This window comes from Balaenoptera ricei, chromosome 1, assembly GCF_028023285.1.
Source record: "Balaenoptera ricei isolate mBalRic1 chromosome 1, mBalRic1.hap2, whole genome shotgun sequence".
NCBI lineage: Eukaryota > Metazoa > Chordata > Mammalia > Artiodactyla > Balaenopteridae > Balaenoptera > Balaenoptera ricei.
In genome coordinates, this window is record NC_082639.1 from 41,473,442 (window position 1) to 41,495,514 (window position 22,073).

General features: G+C 34.7%; 1 protein-coding gene across 1 annotated transcript in view; it reads right to left on the minus strand.

Moving 5' to 3' along the window:
• AGBL4 (AGBL carboxypeptidase 4) overlaps positions 1–22,073 on the minus strand; it is a 1,384,112-nt gene that overhangs the window by 1,240,591 nt on the left and 121,448 nt on the right. Inside the window, exon 2 of the mRNA XM_059898403.1 lies at positions 13,177–13,299. Within this exon, the coding sequence (XP_059754386.1) occupies positions 13,177–13,299 (123 nt within the window). The remainder of the gene's footprint in view (positions 1–13,176; positions 13,300–22,073) is intronic.

The following is a 22,073-nucleotide window of genomic DNA, read 5'->3' on the forward strand; positions in this document are numbered from 1 at the left end:
GGACCTGCCTTGTCCCCACAAACATACCAACTTAGTAACAAGATTCTCTTTGTGAGAAATCCAGAAACTAACTGAAATATTCCTGTACCCTGGGCAAGTGTGAAACTAGACTCACCAAATCTGGCAGGGAGAGTCAAGACGCAATCTCAACAGAATTTCTACAGCTGACATAGCACCGTATGATCAGAAAGAGACTTTCTAGCTCCCAGTTTCTCCCAGGGGAAGGAAAGAGTTGGCTCACATGTCCAGCACCCCAAGTTGTCCAAGTGGGATCCCCAAAGGTCTGGCTTCTTTGCTGCTACGCTTAGAGCTCTGACAGATTCTAGCACAGTCTAGTTGCCTGGGAGAGAAAGGAGATGGCAGCTTGGGCTGGTAAACACCATAGCTCCTTCTCTGGCACAGCACAAAGGGAGAAGATAAAAAATCAAGGCTCTCAGCTTCCCACTGCGGAAGGAAAGACTTGATCCATGTGTCCAGTACCCCAGCTTCTCTAAGACTGCACAAAGAACTGGCACCTGTCTTGCTTATCTTGGAACTCTGAGGGAATCAGAACAATCTAGCCACCTGGGGGAGATAGAGACAGAGATTTAAACTGGTGGACACCATAGCTCCTGCCTCCTTCTCAGCACAGAGTAGGTGGACAAAAACCAAGCTGCCTGATTCTCACTGGTGAGGTGAAAAGTTGGTCCAGGTATCCAATGCCACAATCTTTCCAGGGACTACTAAAAGGACAGGCTTCTAGCTTGCCTGTCTCAGAGCACTGAGGGGATCTGGGATCTGGCATAATCTAACCACCTGGGACAGGGTGGGGTGTCTAGTGAAAACAGAGATGAAGATTTGGGCTGGCAGTCACCATAGACCTCCCTCCCAGTTAAGCACAGAGCCAGTGGACAAAAATCCCTAGTTCTTAGCTTCTCACTGGGGAAGTAAAGAGTTAGACAGAGCATCCAACAATATAACTTTTCCAGAGACTGACTGAGGAATTGGCTTCAGACTTGCTTGTCATGGTATACTGATGGTACCTGGCACATCCTAGATACCTGGGGTCTTCAAAGAACCAACAAAAGTGGGTTGGACTACCTCAAAGTTTCAAGAGGCCCTCAGAATCTCTGGCCAGGCTTATTGGTAGATGTTCTTCTCCTGTATGAGGCTAGTGCCTGAACAATAGGAGAGGTAACTGCTCCATCCAATGTGCAGAAACCAACACAGAGAGTCAAGGAAAATGACAGTTCGGGCAGAGATGTTACCAAACAAAGGAACAAGATAAATCTCTAGGAAATACAAGCAAAATAACTACAAGATTAATAGAAATCAATTAACAAGATGGAAATAGTAAATACTTCCATAGCAGTAATCACTATAAACGTAAATGCATTAAATTTCTCAATCAAAAGGCACAGAGTGGTTGAATGGATTAAAAAAAAATGGACCCAACTATTTGTTATCTACAAAAAACTCACTTGAGATTTAAGAACAGAAATAGGTGAAAGAAAAGAGATGGAAAAGCTACTCCTCATAAATGGTACCAAAAGAAAGCAGGGGTGGCCATATTTATATCAGGAAAAAATAGACTTTAAGTCAAAATCTATCATAAGAGAAAAAGAAGGACATAACATAATGATAAAAAGGCCAATTCAACAGGAAGATAAAATAATCAAATATGTATATGCATCCACCAACAGAGTACCTAAATACATAAAGCAAATGTTGACAGAACAGAAAGGGAAATAGACAGCAAGACAATAATAGTAGGAGAATTCAATACCCCACTTTCAATAATAAATAGAATATCCAGATACAAAGTCAGTAAAGAAACAGAGGACGAACAACATTATAAACCTAAGAGAAATATACATAACATTCTGCCCAACAGCAGCAGAATACATATTCTTTTCAACTGAACATGGAACTTTATAGATCACAAGTTTGGTCACAAAACAAGTCTAAACAGATTAAAGAAGGCTGAAATCCTGCAAAGTATCTTTTCAGACCACAATGGAATAAAACTAAAATGAACAGCAGAAGAAAAATTGGTAATTCACAAATATGTGGAAATTAAATGACAAACTCTTGAACAACAATTTTGTCAGAAAAGAAATCAAAGAAAACTCCTAAAGACAAATAAACAAACAAACAAAACCCACAACATACCACAACTTATGGGCTAAGGCAAGAGTAGTACTGAAAAGGAAGTTTACTGTGATAAACAGACACATTGAGAGAAAAGAAAGATCAAATGAACAACTTAATTTACACTTCAAGGAGCCAGAAGAACAAAATAAGCACAAAGTTAGCAGAAGGAAAGAAATAACAAAGATTAGAATAGAAATAAGTGAAATAGAGAATAGTAAAACAATGAAATTGAGTTTTTTTGAAAGATAAAACTGACAAACCCTTAGCTAAACTAAGAAAAAGGAAAGAAGACTCAAATAAATAAAATCCGAAATGAAAGAGGAGACATTACAACTGAGGCCACAGAAACAAAAAGGATTATAAAAGACTACTATGAACTACATCAACTGAATAATCTTTAAAAAAGTGGATAAGTTCCTAGAATCATACACCCTACCAAGACTGAATTGTGAAGAAACAGAAAGTCTGAACAGACCTAAAACTAATATAGAGATTGAATCACTAATCAAAAACCTCGCAACAAAGAAAAGCCCAGGACCAGATGGATTCCCTGGTGAATTCTACCAAATAGTCAAAGAAGAATTAATGCAAATACTTTTAAACTCTTCCAAAAAATTGAAGAGAAGGGAACACTTCCAAAATCATTTTATGAGGCCAGCATTATCCTGATACAAGGTATCTTTACCAGTTGACTTTGACAGACAAGTATATCACAAGAAAACAAAACTACAGGCCAATATCCCTGATGAATACTGATGCAAAAATCCTCAATAAAATACTGGAAAACCTAATCCAACAGCAAATTGAAATGATCATACACTATTAACAAGTGGGATTTATCCTTGGGATACAAGGATGGCTCAACATATGAAAACAAATTAATGCGATACACCACGATGACAAAATAAAGGGCAAAAATCACATATCTGTCTCAACAGAAGTTGAAAAAGGATTGAACAATATTCAACATCATTTCATGATAAAAATGCTCAACACACCAAGAATAGAAAGAAACCATTTCAACATAATAAAGGCAATATATGAAAAGTTCTGCTGAAAGACTGAAAGCTTTTCCTCTAAGAACAAGGCAATGATGCCCACTCTTGCCAGTTGCTTAACATAGTACTAGAAGTCCTAGCCAGAGCAATTAAGCAAGAAAAATAAATAAAAGGCATTCAAATTGGAAAGGAAGAAGCAAAACTGTCCCTGTGTTCAAATGACATAATGTTATATACATAAAATCTAAAAGACTCAATTTTAAAAACTTTTAAAGCTACAAAATGAATTCAGTGAAGTTTTAGGATACAACATTGACATACAAAAATCAGTCTCATTTCTATTCACTAACAACAAACTATGTGAAAAGGAAATCAGGAAACCAATCCCATTTACAACAGCCCCAAAAGAATAAACTTAACAAAGGAAGTGGAAAACCTGTATACTGATAACTAGAAAACATTGATGAAAATAATTAAAGAAGAAACATATAAATGGAAAGACATCCCATGTTCATGAATTGGAAGACTCAGTATTCTTAAAATGTCCATGCTATCAAAGCAATCTACAGATTCAATGCAGTCCCTATCAAAACCCCAATGGCATTTTTTTATAGAAATAGAAAAAATGCTAAAATCCACATAGAACCACAAAAGACAACAAACAGCCAAATCAATCTTATGAAAGAACAAAGTGGGAAGCATCAAAGTTCCCAGTTTCCAAATACATTTCAAAGCTACAGTAATCAAAAAAGTATGGTACTGGTATAAAGACAGAATTGTAGACCTATGGAATTCAATAAAGAGCCTAGAAATAAATTCACACATATATGATCAACTGGTCTTCAACAAGGGTGCCAATAATATACAATCAATAAAGGGTGGTCTCGGGCTTCCCTGGTGGCGCAGTGGTTGAGAATCTGCCTGCTAATGCAGGGGACACGGGTTCAAGCCCTGGTCTGGGAAGATCCCACATGCCACGGAGCAGCTGGGCCCGTGAGCCACAACTACTGAGCCTGCGCGTCTGGAGCCTGTGCCCCGCAACGGGAGGGGCCGCGATAGTGAAAGGCCCGCGCACCGCGATGAAGAGCGGCGGTCCCCACACCGCGATGAAGAGTGGCCCCCATTTGCCACAACTAGAGAAAGCCCTCGCACGAACCGAAGACCCAGCATAGCCTAAATAAATAAATAAATAAATAAAAATAAAAGTAGCTATAAAATTAAAAAAAAAAAACAAACTAGGTTTAAAAAAAAATAAAAAATAAAAAATAAAAAAATAAAGGGTGGTCTCTTCAACAAAAGTGTTAGTCAAATCGGTACCTGGGTATCCAGTGGCAAAAGAATGAAATTGGACCCTTTTGTTATATCCTAAACAAAAATCAACTCAAAATAGATTAAACACTTAAACATAAGATTGAAACTGTAGAATTCCTAAATGAAAACATAGAGAAAAACTTCATTACATTGGTATTGGCAATGATTTCCTTGATATGACACCAATAGCACAGGCAACAAAAGCAAAAATAGACCAGTGGGACTACACCAAACTTAAAAGCTTCTGCACAGCAAACAAAACAGTTAACAGAGTAAAAGGCAACCTACAGAATGAAAGGAAATATTTGCAAACTATATTTCTGATAAGGAATTAATCTTCAAAATATATAAGGAACTTGAACTCATAGTAAAAAAAAACTAATAATCTAATTAAAAATGGGCTAAAAACTAGAATAGACATTTCTCTAAAAACGACATACAAGTGGCCAACAGGTAAATGGAAAAAAAAAAAAACTTAATGTCACTAATTATCAGGGAAATGTAAATCAAAACCATGAGATACCACCTCACACCTGTCAGGATGACTATTATCAAAGAAAAAGAAAACCACAAAAGACGCAAGTGCTAGTGAGGATATGGAGACATTGGCACTCTTGGACACTGTTGGTGGGAATGCATAATGGTACATCTACTATGGAAAACAGTATAGAGGTTCCTCCAAAAAAAAAAAAAAGAACTATCAGATGATCCAGCAATTCCACTCCTGGGCATTTATCCAAAATAATTGAAATCAGGATCTCAAAGAGATTATTAGCACTCCTATGTTCACTTCAGCATTATTTACAATAGTAAAGACACAGAAAAAACCTAAATATCCACAGATAGATGAATGAATGAAAGAAAATGTGGTGTATTCATACAATAGAATATCATTCAGCCTTAAAAAAGAAGGAAATTATGCAATACACAACAACAAGGATGAACCTTGAGAATATTATGCTAAGTGGTATTATATTAAGCCAGCCTGACAGACAAATATTGCATGATTCCAACTCTTTGAGGTATCTAAAATAGTTAAATTCATAGAATCAAAGAGTCGAATGGTGGTTGTCAGGGGCTAAGAGGAGAGAGGAATGGGGAATAAACTAATCAATGGTCATAACATTTCAGTTAAGCAAGATGAATAAGTTCTGGAGATCTGCTATTCAAGATTGTACCTAAAGTCAACAATATTGCACTGTACACTTAAAAATTTGTTAAGAGAGTAGATCTCGTGTTAAGTATTCTTGCCAAAATAAAATTAAATTTAAAAAAGAGATCCAATAATGCTAGAGACAACCATGATAGACAAGACACTGCAGAATCTATGACAAGCAGATCCCTGGAGTTCTAGAGCAAAAGATGCTTTCTGCAGTACAAAACTATCATGTGAAAAGCAGCTCCTGGAAAAGTCCTGATCCCTACTAAATACTGAGCTTCTAATCATGAGACACCAAGTAATGGTGTAATTTAAGTGACAGGGAGCAAACCCTGACTCCAGTGACAGCTACCTCTGTTACACAAATGCCATTCCCTCAGCTCATGCCTATGGCCTCATGGAAGGTTCCCTGAGGAAGACAACTCAAGACTGACTAACAGATGGACTGGCTTGATATGTTGGCACAAGTTAAAAAAACACTTGTTGCTGCCATATAATATCACTCAGTTTTCCTTAAATGATGTGGTGATAGGAAAATCTCCCAGTGAACAGAGCTTAAAGCAGTACACTTACTTCTCTCCTTTGTATGGAGGTAGAAGTAGTACAAGGTAAAGATATACATGGACTTGTGGGCAATGGCAAATGTCTTGGTGGGTTGGTTGGTAACAGGACTGTAAAGAACAAGATTGAAAGACTGCAGTCATGGAGGTCTGGGACAGGGACATGGGAATGGAACAATGGGAATGGGTACAAAGTATTCAAATCTTTGGTTATGAAGTCATAACCAAAAAAAATGTTGAAGATCCTCCATGCTCATCAGACAATACCTAACACAGAGGAGGCATTACACAAAAAGGTGGATGGAATAATTTATGCAGTGGACATCAGTCAACCTTGCATAACAGAAGAAAGAATAAATTAGACATGATGATAGAGATAAGGAAGCTGTGCATGAATCCTCCTGAGTGGGCTCCCTCTAACTAAGGCTAATCTACCTACAACCACTACTGTACCTGTTCATGGACACATTCTTTGTTGGATTTTCTTAATTTCCTGTCTTACTCTCCCTACTCCCCCACCTTTTCTTCCTGAGATGCCCACCTAAATATACAACCTTTATCTAAGTCCTTATCTCAGTATGAGATACAACTTTCCAATGTGAGCCAGGAAGAATTAGAAAATATAAACAGACCTATGACAAGTAATGAAGTTGAAACTGTAATTTAAAATCTTCCAACAAACAAAAGTCCAGAATCAGATGGCTTCACGGGCGAATTCTATCAAACATTTAGAGAAGAGCTAACACTGATCCTTCTCAAACTCTTCCAAAAAATTGCAGAGGAAGGAACACTCCCAAATTCGTTCTACGAAGTCACCATCACCCTGATACCAAAATCAGACAAAGATATCACAGAAAAAAAGAAAATTACAGACCAATATCACTGATGAACATAGATGCAAAAATCCTCAAAAAAATACTAGCAAGCAGAATCCAACAACATATTAAAAGGATCATACACCATGTTCAAGTGGGATTTATCCCAGGAATGCAAGGATTCTTCAATATATACAAATCAATGTGATACATCATATTAACAAGTAAAAGAATAAAAACCATATGAACATCTCAATAGATGCAGAAAAAGCTTTTGACAAAATTCAACACCCATTTATCATAAAAACTCTCAAGAAAATGGGCATAGAGGGAACCTACTTCAATATCATAAAGGCCATATATGACAAATCTACAGCAAACATCATACTCAATGGTGAAAAACTGAAAGCATTTCCACTAAGATCAGGAACAAGTAAAGGATGCCCACTCTTGCCACTCTTATTCAGCATAGTTTTGGAAGTTCTAGCCATGGTAATCCGAGATGAAAAAGAAATAAATGGAATCCAAATTGGAAAAGAAGAAGTAAAACTGTCACTGTTTGCAGATGACATGATACTATACATAGAAAATCCTAAAGATGCCACCAGAAAACTACTACAGCTAATCAATGAATTTCATAAGGTTGCAGGATGCAAAATTAATGCACAGAAATGTCTGGCATTCCTGTACACTAACAACAAAAAACCAGAAAGAGAAATCAAATAAACAATCCCACCTACCATCGCAACAAAAAGAAAAAATACCTAGGAATAAACCTACCTAAGGAGGCAAAAGATTTGTACTTAGAAAACTATAAAACACTGATGAAAGAAATCAAACATAACATAAACAGATGGAGAGATATACCATGTTCTTGGATTGTAAGAATCAATATTATGAAAATGACTATACTACCCAAAGCAATCTACAGATTCAATGCAATCCCTATCAAACTATCAATGGTATTTTTCACAGAATTAGAACAAAAAATTCTACAATCTGTATGGAAACACAAAAGACCCCGAATAGCCAAAGCAATCTTGAGAAAGAAAAACGGGGCTGGAGGAATCAGGCTACCCGACTTCAAACTATACTACAAAGCTACAGTAATCAAGATAGTATGGTACTGGCAGGCACAAAAACAGAAATACAGATCAGTGGTACAGGATAGAAAGCCCAGAGATAAACCCACGCACATATGGTCACCTAATTTTTGACAAAGGAGGCAAGAACATACAATGGAGAAAAGACAGTCTCTTCAATAAGTGGTGATGGGAAAACTAGATAGCTACATGTAAAAGAATGAAATTAGAACACTCCCTAACACCAGACACAAAAATAAACTCTAAATGGATTAAAGACCTAAATGTAAGACTGGATAAAACTTGTAGATGATAACATAGTAAAAACACTCTTTGACATAAACCACAGCAAGATTCTTTTTGACCCACCTCCTAGAATAATGAAAATAAAAACAAAAATTAAAAAACGGAACCTAATGAAACTTAAAAGCTTTTGCACAGCAAAGGAAACCATAAACAAGACAAAAAGACAACCCTCAAAATGGGAGTAAATATTTGCAAATGAAACAGTGGACAAAGGATTAATATCCAAAATATACAAACAGTTCATGCAGCTTAATATCAAAAAAAACAAACAACCCAATTAAAAAATGGGTGGAACATTTAAATACACATTTCATCAAAGAAGACATACAGATGGCCAAGAGGCACACGAAAAGATGCTCAACATCACTAATTATTAGAGAAATGCAAATCCAAACTACAATGAGGTATCACCTCACACTGGTCAGAATGGCCATCATCAAAAAAGCTACAAATAATAAATGCTGGAGAGGGTGTGGAGAAAAGGGAACCCTCCTACACTGTTGGTGAGAATGTAAATTGATACAGCCACTATGGAGAACAGTATGGAGGTTCCTTAGAAGACTAAAAATAGAACTACCATATGACCCAGCAATCCCACTACTGGGCATATACCCTGAGAAAACCATAATTCAAAAGGACACATGTATCTCAATGTTCATTGCAGCACTATTTACAGTAGCCAACACATGGAAACAACCTAAATGTCCAATGTTAGATGAATGGATAAAGAAGATGTGGTAAAAATATACAATGGAATATTACTCAGCCATAAGAAGGAATGAAATTGGGTCATTTGTAGAGATGTGGATGGACCTAGAGTCTGTCATACAGAGTGAAGTGAGCCAGAAAGAGAAAAACAAATATCATATATTAACGCATATATGTGGAATCTAAAAAATCGTACAGATGAACCTATTTGTAGGGCAGGAATAGAGACATGGACATAGAGAATGGACATGTGGACACAGTGGGGAAAGGGGAGGGTGGGATGAATTGGGAGATTAGGTTTGACATAAATAGACTACCATGTGTAAAATAGATAGCTAGTGGGAACGTGCTGTATAGCACAGGGAGTTCAGCTCAGTGCTCTGTGATGACCTAGATGTGGGGGAAAAGGGGGAGGGAGGTCCAAGAGAGAGGGAATATAGGCATACATATGCTGATTCACTTCATTGTACAGCAGAAACTAACACAACATTGTAAAGTAATTTTACTCCAATAAATAAATAAATAAATAAAATATACAACCTTTACCTAAGTCCTTATTTCAGTATGATTGTGAGAGGAACCCAATTTAAGGATCTGATATTGCAAGGTTTTTCTAAGGGTTGGAAATAACACTCAAAAATACACCAAGAAAAATTCTGGTACATTTTAGCACCCTTGAAATGGTGATATTATACATGTGCTAGAATTAGTACCTGAAGTTCATTGCTAGATATTGTGCTAAATTGTATGTTATCTCTAATTTGCACAATAATTCTACAATACAGATACTTATTTTCCTAATTTTAAGTAAACTTTAAGTGATAACATCAGCATGACATAACCAAGTACATGCTAAAGTTAATATATGAACCTAAGTCTGTCTGAAACCAAAAACTGTGTTATTTGGTATTATACTATGTTACCTCTTGTTTAAAAAAAAATTAGTTAGCATGCCCTCTGGATTCATTCATGTTGTCACAAATGGCAGGATGTCCTTTATATGGCTGAATAATATTGCATTATATATTATATTTGTATATATATATATTCCATCACTCATACATATCACATGTGTATGTGTATATATATACATCATATTTTCTGTATCCATTCATCCAGCAAAGTACATTTAGGTTGTTTCCACATCTTGCTATTGTGAATAATGCTGCAGTGAAGTTGATTTCATAGATACAGAGAAAAGAATGGTGGTTGCCTGGGGCTGAGGGAAGGGGAAATGGGGTGATGTAGGTCAAGGGGTACAAATTTTCAGTTATAAGTTCTGAGTCTCTAATGTACAGCATGGTGATTAGAGTTAAAGAATATGGTATTGTATACTTGAAAATTTCTGAGAGTAGATCTTAAGCATATTCACCACAGGGAGGGGAAATGAGATAACTATGCTAATTATGTAAGGTGATGGATGTGTTAATTACCGTGATTTTGGTACTTATTCTACAATATACATGTATATCAAATCATTACATCATACATCTTAAATATATGCAATTATATTTGTCAACTATCCCTCAATAAAGTTAAAAAAACAACAAAGTATATCAGCCATCTGGATATCTAAAAGAAAAGTTCAGGTGCAGTATTAAGCTAAAAACCCTGATTTCTAATGTAGTCATAGCATATTTTAATGCTGCACCAATAATAAAGACTATTTTATTTTCTTTCAAAGGGAAATAGAACATTAATTTTTAAAGATTACACAAATAAATGTAGTAAAACTCCATCGGGGGAATTAAAAATAAAAGTTTTTAAGTTTTTATTTCTATTGTCTGAAATGATATATAAATAACTGAACCATATCTTTATTTCATTGATGCTTTTTCATGCCATGGTAATTTAATACAACATACTAAATCTCTCAGGCTAACCAATTAATTTGAAGTATGAATTATAGTGCACTTATCACATTCAATACACATATATGCATATCAATCATAAAAGAATAATCAAATTGCATATGATGGCAACCAAACACAGTATTTATTTGGATGGTTTATTTTAAAACAGTAGTAAACTTTTCATTTTTCTTTATCATAAAACCTTTTCCTATATATCTTATCACCTAGTGAGAAATTTTCAACAATATGTTTATTATTCATGTCATAAGTTGACCGATAATGTGATACATACATGCAGTGGTTAAAAGTATGGCCTGTGGAGCCAGGAAATTCTCAGTTTCAAATTCAGCTACACCACTTGTCAGTCATGCAATTCAAGGTAAATAACTTTACATCTCTGAGCATCACTTTTCTCACCTACAAAGAGAGATATAATACCTCAGAAGTCTTTTGTGTGTGTTAAATGAGATAAACTATGTATATCATTCCTTACAGGGTGTGGCAAACAATAAGTAATAAAGTGATAATTACTATTGTTTTCTTCCCTTTATGTTCTTGCTGCTATTAGTTAAATTTTTATTTAAATGTAAAAATATTTTTATTAATCTTAAAATCTCACTTTATGAAGACCATTTTTTCACTATCTGTCCTCCTTCATTTATTAATTTCTCTGGTGCTCTCTCTCGCTCTCTCTCTCCCCACTCCTTCTCCCATAATACATATACTGATCTCTTTGATGGTATTGCATAAACCCCTTAAGCTTTCCTCACTCTATTTCGTTCTTTTTACTTTTGTTCCTCTGATTGCATTATTTCCAATGATATGTATTCAAATTCACTGATTCTTTCTTCTGCTTTAGTCTGCTGTTGAAGTCCTGCAGGAAGTTTTTTCACTTCAGTTACCATGTTCTTCAGCTCCATGCTTTCTATCAACATTTGGTATTTACAGCATTATCTCTCTCTCTGATGAAATTCTCACTTTGTTCATGCAATGTTTTCTTGACCTTGGTAAAAATCTTTATGACAGTTATTTTGATTTCTCTGTCAGGTAAATCATGTAACTCCATTTCTTTAGAGTCAGTTTCTGATAGTACACTAGGTGCTAAGGAACAAAAATTAATAAGAAACCATCACTGACTTCAAGGAATTTTCAGTGATAAGGAAAAGGAAAGAGATCATTAAATGACTGCAATGCAATAAAAACTATCATAGCAAAGTCCTGTAAATCATAGAAGAGGTGCCTGTAAATATACAGGTAGAGACGGCCAAACCTGCCTGGGAGGTGCTGTTTCTCAGAGGAAGAAATGCTGGCCTTAGTCTGAATTAACATTTTACCAAGTAGAGAAAGGCATCTGGGGCACAGAGAAAACAGCATCTGCAAAGGTACAGAGACTTGAGAGAAGTTGGTGGACTGGGGAACAGCAAGCAATTAAATATGGCTTTTTATCAAAGCTAACAGAAAATTAATCTTTCCACATCTTTTTAATTGTTGGTAAAAACAACCATGGTACTTAGGGTTCAGAGAACTGTCATATAACTGGAATGTCCCTTCAATCACACACACACACATGCAAGCACATTATTCAAAACCAAAAATAATCAACAATTGTTTATAAAACAAAGTTATGTTTAACTTTCTCATTAATATTTTCAACATATTCTGAATACCTACTATGTGCTTATATGCCATGCAGAGTATGAGGCTCAGATATAAAGAAGTTAACAAGATTCAACTACTACTGGGTGGAAATTCACAATTAAGCCCTGTTCTCCCCTATCAGAATACTCACAGCATTTGCTGTTTACGAAGTATATTACTTTTTATGTTTTGTTTGTGTTCAACTGAATCTTTTCTTTAATTGCTTCTTTATACAGAAGACTGCTCTCAGAAAGACTAAGAACCAGGTACACAGTAGACATTGAATAATTAATAATTTATCAAGTATTCAAATTATATTAGTTTTATCCCAAAAGAAATAATATCTGGGTAAGTATTTGATAAAATATAAGGTACTGCATAAATGTTCATTAGTACTACCATTATCCTTCTAATCATTTATCACAACAAAAACATAGCACTTCATTTTTAAGTATTTCCAAGTTAATTCATTCAAAATAGATCTTTCCTGACAAATTATTTCATTATGGTAAAAAATTAAATGGGTTCAATCACACTAAATGGTCAGATGGCATTAGATTCCAAAAACAACTCACTAGACAAGCTCATAAGAAAAGTCCTTTGATACACTCACCACTTTCAAAGCAAGCATCAAAGATAAGATGTCCTTTCTTGGGCTGTCCAAAGTATCCAGTTGGAAGCACCATATATTTGCTCACATTCCCTCCGATGGTATCATCATTTCCCAGATCATTGCCTATTGTTCAAAAAATTGGCTCATGTTAAACAGAAATCATAATGCATTTAGTAACAGAAGTCCAATAAAATTTTTATCATTAATTTCCCCCCTCCCCTGTAATTTGGTGCTTATCGAGGCGTTAAAAAAATTAACCACATATTGTGGTAGAGTAGAAAGAGAATAGATTTTTAAACCAAAAAGATATGGGCTCAAATCTCACAATTACTGAGCCTGTGCGTCTGGAGCCTGTGCTCCACAACAAGAGAGGCCGCGATAGTGAGAGGCCCGCACACCGCAATGAAGAGTGGCCCCCGCTTGCCGCAACTAGAGAAAGCCCTCGCACAGAAACGAAGACCCAACACAGCCAAAAATAAATAAATTAATTAATTAATTTAAAAAAAAAAAAGATATGGGCTCAAATCTTATCGCTACTACATATTAATTCTCTGTGTCACAAAGCAACCAACCGAATCCCTTTAAGCCTCAGTTTCTCTCATCCACAAAAAGGGAATGGTAAAACCCATATTTCTAAATTGTGTTATGAGAATTAGGTATGAAAAATATCTAGTATAATTACTGAAATGCAAAAGATGTTTGTATTGCAGTGCACAAGTGAGACTCATTGTAAGAGGCAGAGCTGTAAAAGAAAAAACTCCTCTACACCTGGGGGAAGAGCAGCAAACAGTCCTGGGCCTAAGACTATATATCAACATTATTGAAGGTCCCCTACCCCTGGGGAAGGAGTAAAAAACAATCTCTCACAAAACATATCAAAGATTCAAAGCAGAACTAAAAGAGGAAAGAGAAGTGGGATCACTAAGAAAACTCCACTCCAACACCAGAACATACAGGGCCTGCCTAAGACCTAGGCTAGACCAGTATAACAGAAACAATATAGCAAGCACTGGATATCAAACAAAGCAATCTAATTCTAGCATAGGGACAAAAGCATAGATAGAAGCCCCCTCTGTAATAGGAGTATCCAAGGGAAGGACAAAAGTTTAGGGTGGAGCAGAACATTGAAGAAAAACCCTCAATCACCCTAGCCCTTTCCTTCATGAATAAAGTATCACTAGAAGCATATGAAGCCAGTGGCAAACTGAAGACAACCATAGCAACAATGAAACTCAAGCCAGCTTAACTCCTGACTGGGTAGATATAAGCCCTCAAACAAACGCACCTAGGAAAAGAGGTGCAAGCATTGTGACATATAATATTTGTATCATTCTCTACAGTTCTACATGAGTTATACAGTATTCAATAAAAAATTGTGGAACATACAAAAAACTCAAGAACAAAACAACCTACTATCTTGGGAGAAAAAATAAACAGAACTAAATTCAGAAATGACCAGATACTGGAATTATCAGACAATAAATTTAAAATAACTAAGAATAATATGTTAAATTTTCTAGTAGAAAATGACAAAATGCAGGAACAAATGGAGAATTTCAGTAGAGATGGAAATTACAATAATAAGCCAAAAGGAAATGCTAAAGCTAAAAAACACAATAAAAGAGGTAAAGAATGTCTTCAGTATACTCATCAGTAGGCTTGACGCAGATGAGGAAAGAACTGTGAACTCCAAATCAATAGAAATAAACTGAACAAAAACAAGGAAAAGAAAAGAAAAAAAACAGCACCTAAGAGCTGTGGAATAAAATAAAATAATCTAATGTATGTATAACTGGAATTCCAGAAGGAGATGGGAGGGCAGAAGAAATATTTGAAGAGATAATACCTGAAATTTTCCCACATTTAATGAAGGATATACAACTACAGGCCCAAGAAGCACCAAGCAGAATATACTTTTTACCTTGGTATTTCATATTTAAAAATATAAATCACATAAAAATGAACTAAGATAAAAAATTAGACTGCCCATAAGAAACTGAAAAACAGAAGTCAAAGGAATAACATCTTTAAGTTACTGAAAGAAAAAAATGTCAACCTAAAATTTTAGACCTGGGACTTCCCTGGTGGTTCAGTGGTTAAGATTCGGCACTCCCAACGCAGGGGGCCCGGGTTCGACCTCCAGTCAGGGAACTAGATCCCACATGCCACAACTAAGAGTCCACATGCCACAACAAAAAAGAGCCCGTATGCTGCAACTAAAAGATCCTGCATACCACAATGAAGATCCTGCACACAACAATGAAGATCCCATGTGCTGCAACTAAGACCCGGTTGCAGCCAAATAAATAAATAAATAAATTTTTTTAATAAATAAATAAATAAAATTTTAGACCCAGTGGAAATATCCTTCAAAACTTAAAGCCACAGGGCTTCCCTGGTGGCACAGTGGTTGAGAGTCTGCCTGCCAATGCAGGGGACACGGGTTCGAGCCCTGGTCTGGGAAGATCCCACATGCCGCAGAGCAACTAGGTCCGTGAGCCACAACTACTGAGCCTGCACGTCTGGAGCTTGTGCTCTGCAACAAGAGAGGCTGCGACAGTGAGAGGACTGTGCACCGCGATGAAGAGTGGCCCCCGCTCGCTGCAACTAGAGAACGCCCATGCACAGAAATGAAGACCCAACACAGCCATAAATTAATTAATTAATTAATTAATTTTTTTTTTTAAATTAAAACTTAAAGCCACGATAAAAGTATTTTGAGAAAAACAAAAGATGAGAAAATTCATTATCAGCAGTCTGGTATTATAAGAAATTTTAAAGAGAGTTCTTCAGGCAAAAGGAAAAATGATACCAGGCAGAAACAAAGGAAGGAAGGACTCGAGAAATAATATACATTGACATAAATATAAATGTTATTTTTAATCACTCTAAAAGATATATGACTAGCTAAAGAAAAGATAAGAGCAATGAACTGTGGGATTATGCCATAAGTAAGAGTAAAATATATAGCAGTAATAGCACAAAAGATTGGATGAAGCAATTGGAAGTATTGTCTAAATTTCTTAAACTAAATATAAAACTGCATAATATTGTTTGAAAGTAGATGAACTATAATAAAGATGTATATTGAAAAGCCTAGGATAAACACTAAAAAATAGTTTTAAATAAGCCAATAGTGAAGATAAAATGGAACTAAAATAAATAGCTAATTAATCCAAAAGGAAGCAGAAAACAAAAGAGGAGAAAGGGAACAAAGAACAGATGGAGCAAGTAGACAAAAACTACCACAATATTATAATTAAATGCAAACATATATTAAATAATCTTACATGTAATTTAGGCAATTTTATAATAAATTTATGCCAGATTAAATACATAGGAAAAACCAATGAGATGTTGTCTATAGAAAATCAGGTTTAAATATAAAGACATGGGTAAGTTAAAAGTAAAAGGATTTAAAAGACATGCCATGCAAACAATAACCAAAACAGACTCAGAGAGGCTATACTAAGGTCAGCCAGTGTAGAATTAAGAACAAGAAATAATACTAGGCATAAAGAGAGACATTATATAATAAGGGAGTCAATTCACCAAGAATACAAAAAATCCTAAATATGTATGCACCTAAAAACAGAGCTTCAAAACACATGAAGGATAATTGATAGAAATAATTACATTGGAACTCCTTCAACACTACCATCTCTGTAATCAATAGAACTTGACAAATTAACAACATAAGGAATGAAAAATGGAACATCACTAAAATCCTACAGGCATGATAAGGGAATATCATGAACAACCTTAAGCCATAATTTTGTGAACTAAGATGAAATGACAAAGCAGACGAGTACATTACAAAAAAAGGAAACTAAATTACCAGCCTTCCTTATGAATGCAGACTCAAAATCCTCAGCAAATTATTAGCAAATCAATGTAAAAAGTATAATACATAATGACCAAGTACAATTTATCTTGGGAATGCAAGATTCATTCAATATTCAGAAATCAACGCAGTTCACCATATCCACAGACTAAAAATCAAATCTATATGATCATCCCAGTAGATGGGGAAAAAATTCTGATAAAATTAAATATCTATTATCAGCATGAGAAGAGTTAAAGGGAATCCCTCAACCTGACTAAGGTATATATTTATATGTTATATAATATATATAAAGAATACAGCTAAATTATATTTAATTGTTAAAGACTAAAATTTTTCTGCCTAATACTGGACACATGACAAGGATGCCCATTCTCATCACTCCTATTCAACATCATTCTAAGGGTTCTAAACAAGAAGACAAGAAAGAGAAAACAAGAGGACAAAAAGGAGAAATAAAAGGTATACATACTGTCTTTATTCATAGACAACATAATTGTCTAGATAGAAAATCTCAAAAAATTTACTAAAAGCTACTATATGTAATAAATGAGTTCAGCAAGGTTACAGGACAAAAGGTCAATATAAAAAATCAATTGTATTTCTTATACTAGCAACAAACAACTGTAAATTAAAATAAAAAGCACTAACGTGTACAATAACACCAAAAAATACAAAATAGGTATAATCTGACAAATCTGTGCAAGATCTGTATGCTTAAAATTAAAAACACTGATAGGATATATCAAAAAGGGCCTAAATAAGTAGAAAAATAAACCATGTTAATGGATTAGAAGACTCACTATTGCCAAGATAGCAATTCTCCATAAATTGATCTATAGACTCAGCACAACCCCAACCAAATATCCAGCAAGCTGGTTCTAAATTTATGTGGAAAAGTAAACAAACTAAAACAACCAAAACAATTTTCTTAAGGAATAGTATGGAATTAGAGAGGTGATAGACACATACTTCATTGGAACAGAACAGACTGTGTAGAAATACATCCACACGTATATGGTCAGTTGTTTTTTAATAAAAGTACAAAGGTAATTCAATGTATAGAGGGTAAATTTACCCCAAATGGTGTTGGACAAGTTAGTAATCCAAATACTAAAACCAACCACACATCACACATAAAAATTAATGCAAAATAAATCAAACACCCAAATGTAAAATATAAAACTTATAGAAGAAAATATGAAAGTTTTCCACACACAAAAAAAGAATGAGGTTAGACCCTTACCTGACACCATATACAAAAATTAACTCTAAATGGATCAAAGACCTACATGTAAGAGATGAAACTATAAAACTCTTAGAAAAAAACAGAGGGAAATCTCCATGTCATTAATTCTTGATTTGGCAATGATTTCTTGGATATGACACCAACAGCACTGCCAACAAAAGAAAAAAATAAAATAAACTTCATCTAAATTAAAAACATGTGTGCATTAAACACCATCAACAGAGTAAAATGACAACCTACAGAATGGAAAAAAAAAATCTGTGAATTACATATCTGATAAGAGGTTAACATCCAGAATATATAAAGAACTCCTACAACTCAGCAATCAAAAAAAAAAAAAAAAATTCCAAAATAGGCAAAGAACTTGAATAGACATTTCTCCAAAGAAATACAAGTAGCCAATAAGCACATAAAAAGATACTCAACATCACTAGTCATTAAGTAAAAGCAAGTCAAAACCATGAGCTACCACTTCCCACCTATTAGGATGGCCACTATCAAAAAAATGAAAAATAATTTGGCCAGGACATAGAAAAACTGGAACCCTTGTACATTGCTGGTGGGAAATTATAATGGTACAGCCACTGTGGAAAACAGCCTGGTGGCATAAAAACAGTTTCAAACATAAAATTACCATAGATCCAACAATTCCACTCCTAGGCATATACTCAAAAGAACTGAAATTAGGGACTCAGATACTTGTACACCAATATTCATAGCAACATTATTCTCATAGCCAAAAGATGGAAACAACCCAAATTCCATCAATATATGAATAAAATTTTTAATATTGTAGATACACACAATGAAATATTTATTTTTCAGCCATAAAAAGGAATGAAATTCTGATACAGGCTACAACATGGATGAACCCTCAAAACATTAGGCAAAATGATAAAAGCCAGACAACGACAAATATTGTATGATTCCACTTATATGAGGTACCTAGAATAGGCAAATTCATAGAGAAAGAAAGTAAAATAGAGGTTACCAGGAGCTGGATGGAGGAGGGAATGGGAGTTATTATTTAATAGGTAGAGAAAGTTTCCATTTGAGATGATGAAAAAGTTCTGGAAAAGGGTAGTGGTGGTGGTTACACAACAGTGTGAATGTATTTAATGCCACTGAATTGTACACTTAAAATGGTTAAAATGTTAAATGTTATGTACATTTTACCACCAAAAAAAAAACCCTTAAACATGAAATAAATGGAAAGTATTTTTTTAAGTGGCCAAATGAAAAAAAAAGTATGAGAATATCTGTGTATCCTTATGTTAGGCAAGATTTTACTATATAAGACATGAAAATCACAGACCATAAAATAAAAAAGTTATAAACTAGATTTTATTAAATTAAAATTCGCTGCTCTTTGAAAGGCATTATTAATTAAAAGAAAAAGTCAAGCCACGGACTGAGAGAAAATACTTGCAACACACATATCTGATTAAGGACTATATCAAGAATACATAAAAGATTTTATCAGATATTTCACCAAAGAGGATAAATAGGTATCAAATAAGTCCATGAAAAGATGCCCAACAGCATTAGTCAATAGGGAAATGCAAATTAAAACCACAATGAAATACTACTACATACTTAAAAAGGCTAAAATCAAACTGACCAAACCAAGAATTGATGATGACACACTCAATTGAAACTTTCATGCATTTCTAGTAGAAATGTAAAGTGGTATAACCACCCTGAAAAATAGTTTAGCACTTTGTTATAAAATTAAATATACACTTAACATACAACCCAGATATTCCACTCTTAGGTGGAATACCAAAGAGATGTAAAAACATATGTTCAGAAAAAAAAAAAAAAAACTACACATGACTGTTTACAGCAGCTTTGTTCATAATCACCCCAAAACTGGAAACAATCCAAATGCTTTCAACTGGTGAATGTATAAACAATCTCTGGTACATCCATGCAATGGCATACAAATCAGCAATAAAATGGAAGAAATTATTGACACACATGACCACATGCATGAATCTCAAGTGCACTATAATAAAAGGAAGAAGCCGAACTGTAAAGTCTACATCCTTTATAATCCAATTATATAACATTTTTAAAAGGCAAAATTAGGTATTTTAAAAAAACAAAACCAAAAATCTGTGGCTGTCAGGGGCTGCAGATAAAAAAAAGGGGTTGACTACAATTTAATCAATCAAATTGTACAATCAAATGTATAATACAATCAAAACTTTGAAATCTTCTTTGACCCCTGCCTATCTCAGCAGAGTTATATATACCTTCCTCTCATTTGCCAGAGTGGTATATATGCACACATGTGTGTTTAGTGGTGAATGTCTGCAACAGTGACTTGCAAACTCTTCCAGAAAACTCCTCAATGTACTCAGGGATAGTGGAGAGGAAAGCAGTTGCTAATATGACAACTACGAGCCATGAGAGAGTAACTAAGAATAGATCCATACTTCCACCATAAACAACTAGAAAACTGGACAAATATATACAAAACAACTCTTTTCAGACTTACATGACAAGCAGTTGCCAAACTGTGATGCCTGAGAGAAAGGGAAAAAATGAGGTGTACCTAATGTTCGTACTAGTTTTTAGATTAGTGGCACTTTCTGGAAGATGGTACAAGAAGAGGGTTCCCAAACACAACAGGGTTGTTTACTGAGTTGAGAAGATAGAAGTAAGAGTTTGGAGAGACTGAACAAAGTTTGAAGGTCAGACTATTGAAGAGGAGAGCACTACGAGAGCCAGAGGACCAAAATTCTACAGAATACCTGCTTAAGACCTTGTCTGAATGCAAAGCCATGTACAGTGAAACTCCATGAGACCAGACAAAGAGTGACTAGGAAGCTGTAGATTAACAATTTCCAAAGTGCACAGGGCTGGGAAACATTCAAGATGCAACCATCCAGAATGGAGAATCCATGTTGAAAACTCAGGGTATTAAGTAGAGATCCCAGAAAGGTACTAGCCACGAACAATTGGAAAATGAAATTTGAAACACAGTACCATTTGTAAGACCATCAAAAACACAAAATACCCAGCCTTAAGTTAACAAATTATATATAAGAACTGTATACTGAAAACTAAAGAAAAAATTGCTGATGGATATTAAGGAAGACCCAATTAAATGGCAAGGTATACCATGTTCATGGATTAGAGAACTCATTATTGTTAAGGTGACAACTTTCCAAAAATTGGTCTCTAGATCCAATGCCATACCAATCAAAATCTCAGCAGCATTTTTTCTAGAAATCAACAAACTGACTCTAAAATTTATATGGAAACTCAAAGGGCCTGAAATAGTCAATATGATTTTGAAAAATAAGAGTTGAAGAACTTTCATGATAACAAGACTTCAGGAAAGTCATATAAATCAGTGGACCAGAATACAGGGTGAAGAAATACATCCACATACATACGGTCAATTAAGTTTCAACAAAGGTGTAATGATAATTTAATATGGAAAGAACAGTTTATAAAACAAATAGTGCTTGAAGAACTGGACAGCTCTTTAGGGAAAAAAATGGACCTCATATATATGTATGATGATGGTGGAGGTCACATGGGTGTATATTATATATTTGCCAAAACTATTAAATTGTACAGTAAAAATAGGTACATTTCATTATATGTAAACTATATCTCAAAAAGATTATTTTTAAATGTTTAAAAGTGAAAGAGCAAGAATTGATTTTCATGTCACAGAATTAATCCATATATATGGATGGAGATTTTACATAAATATACATATATATACATATATATAAAGTAAAATTATCCAATGACTCATACCCCTCAAACCCTATTCTCATTTCC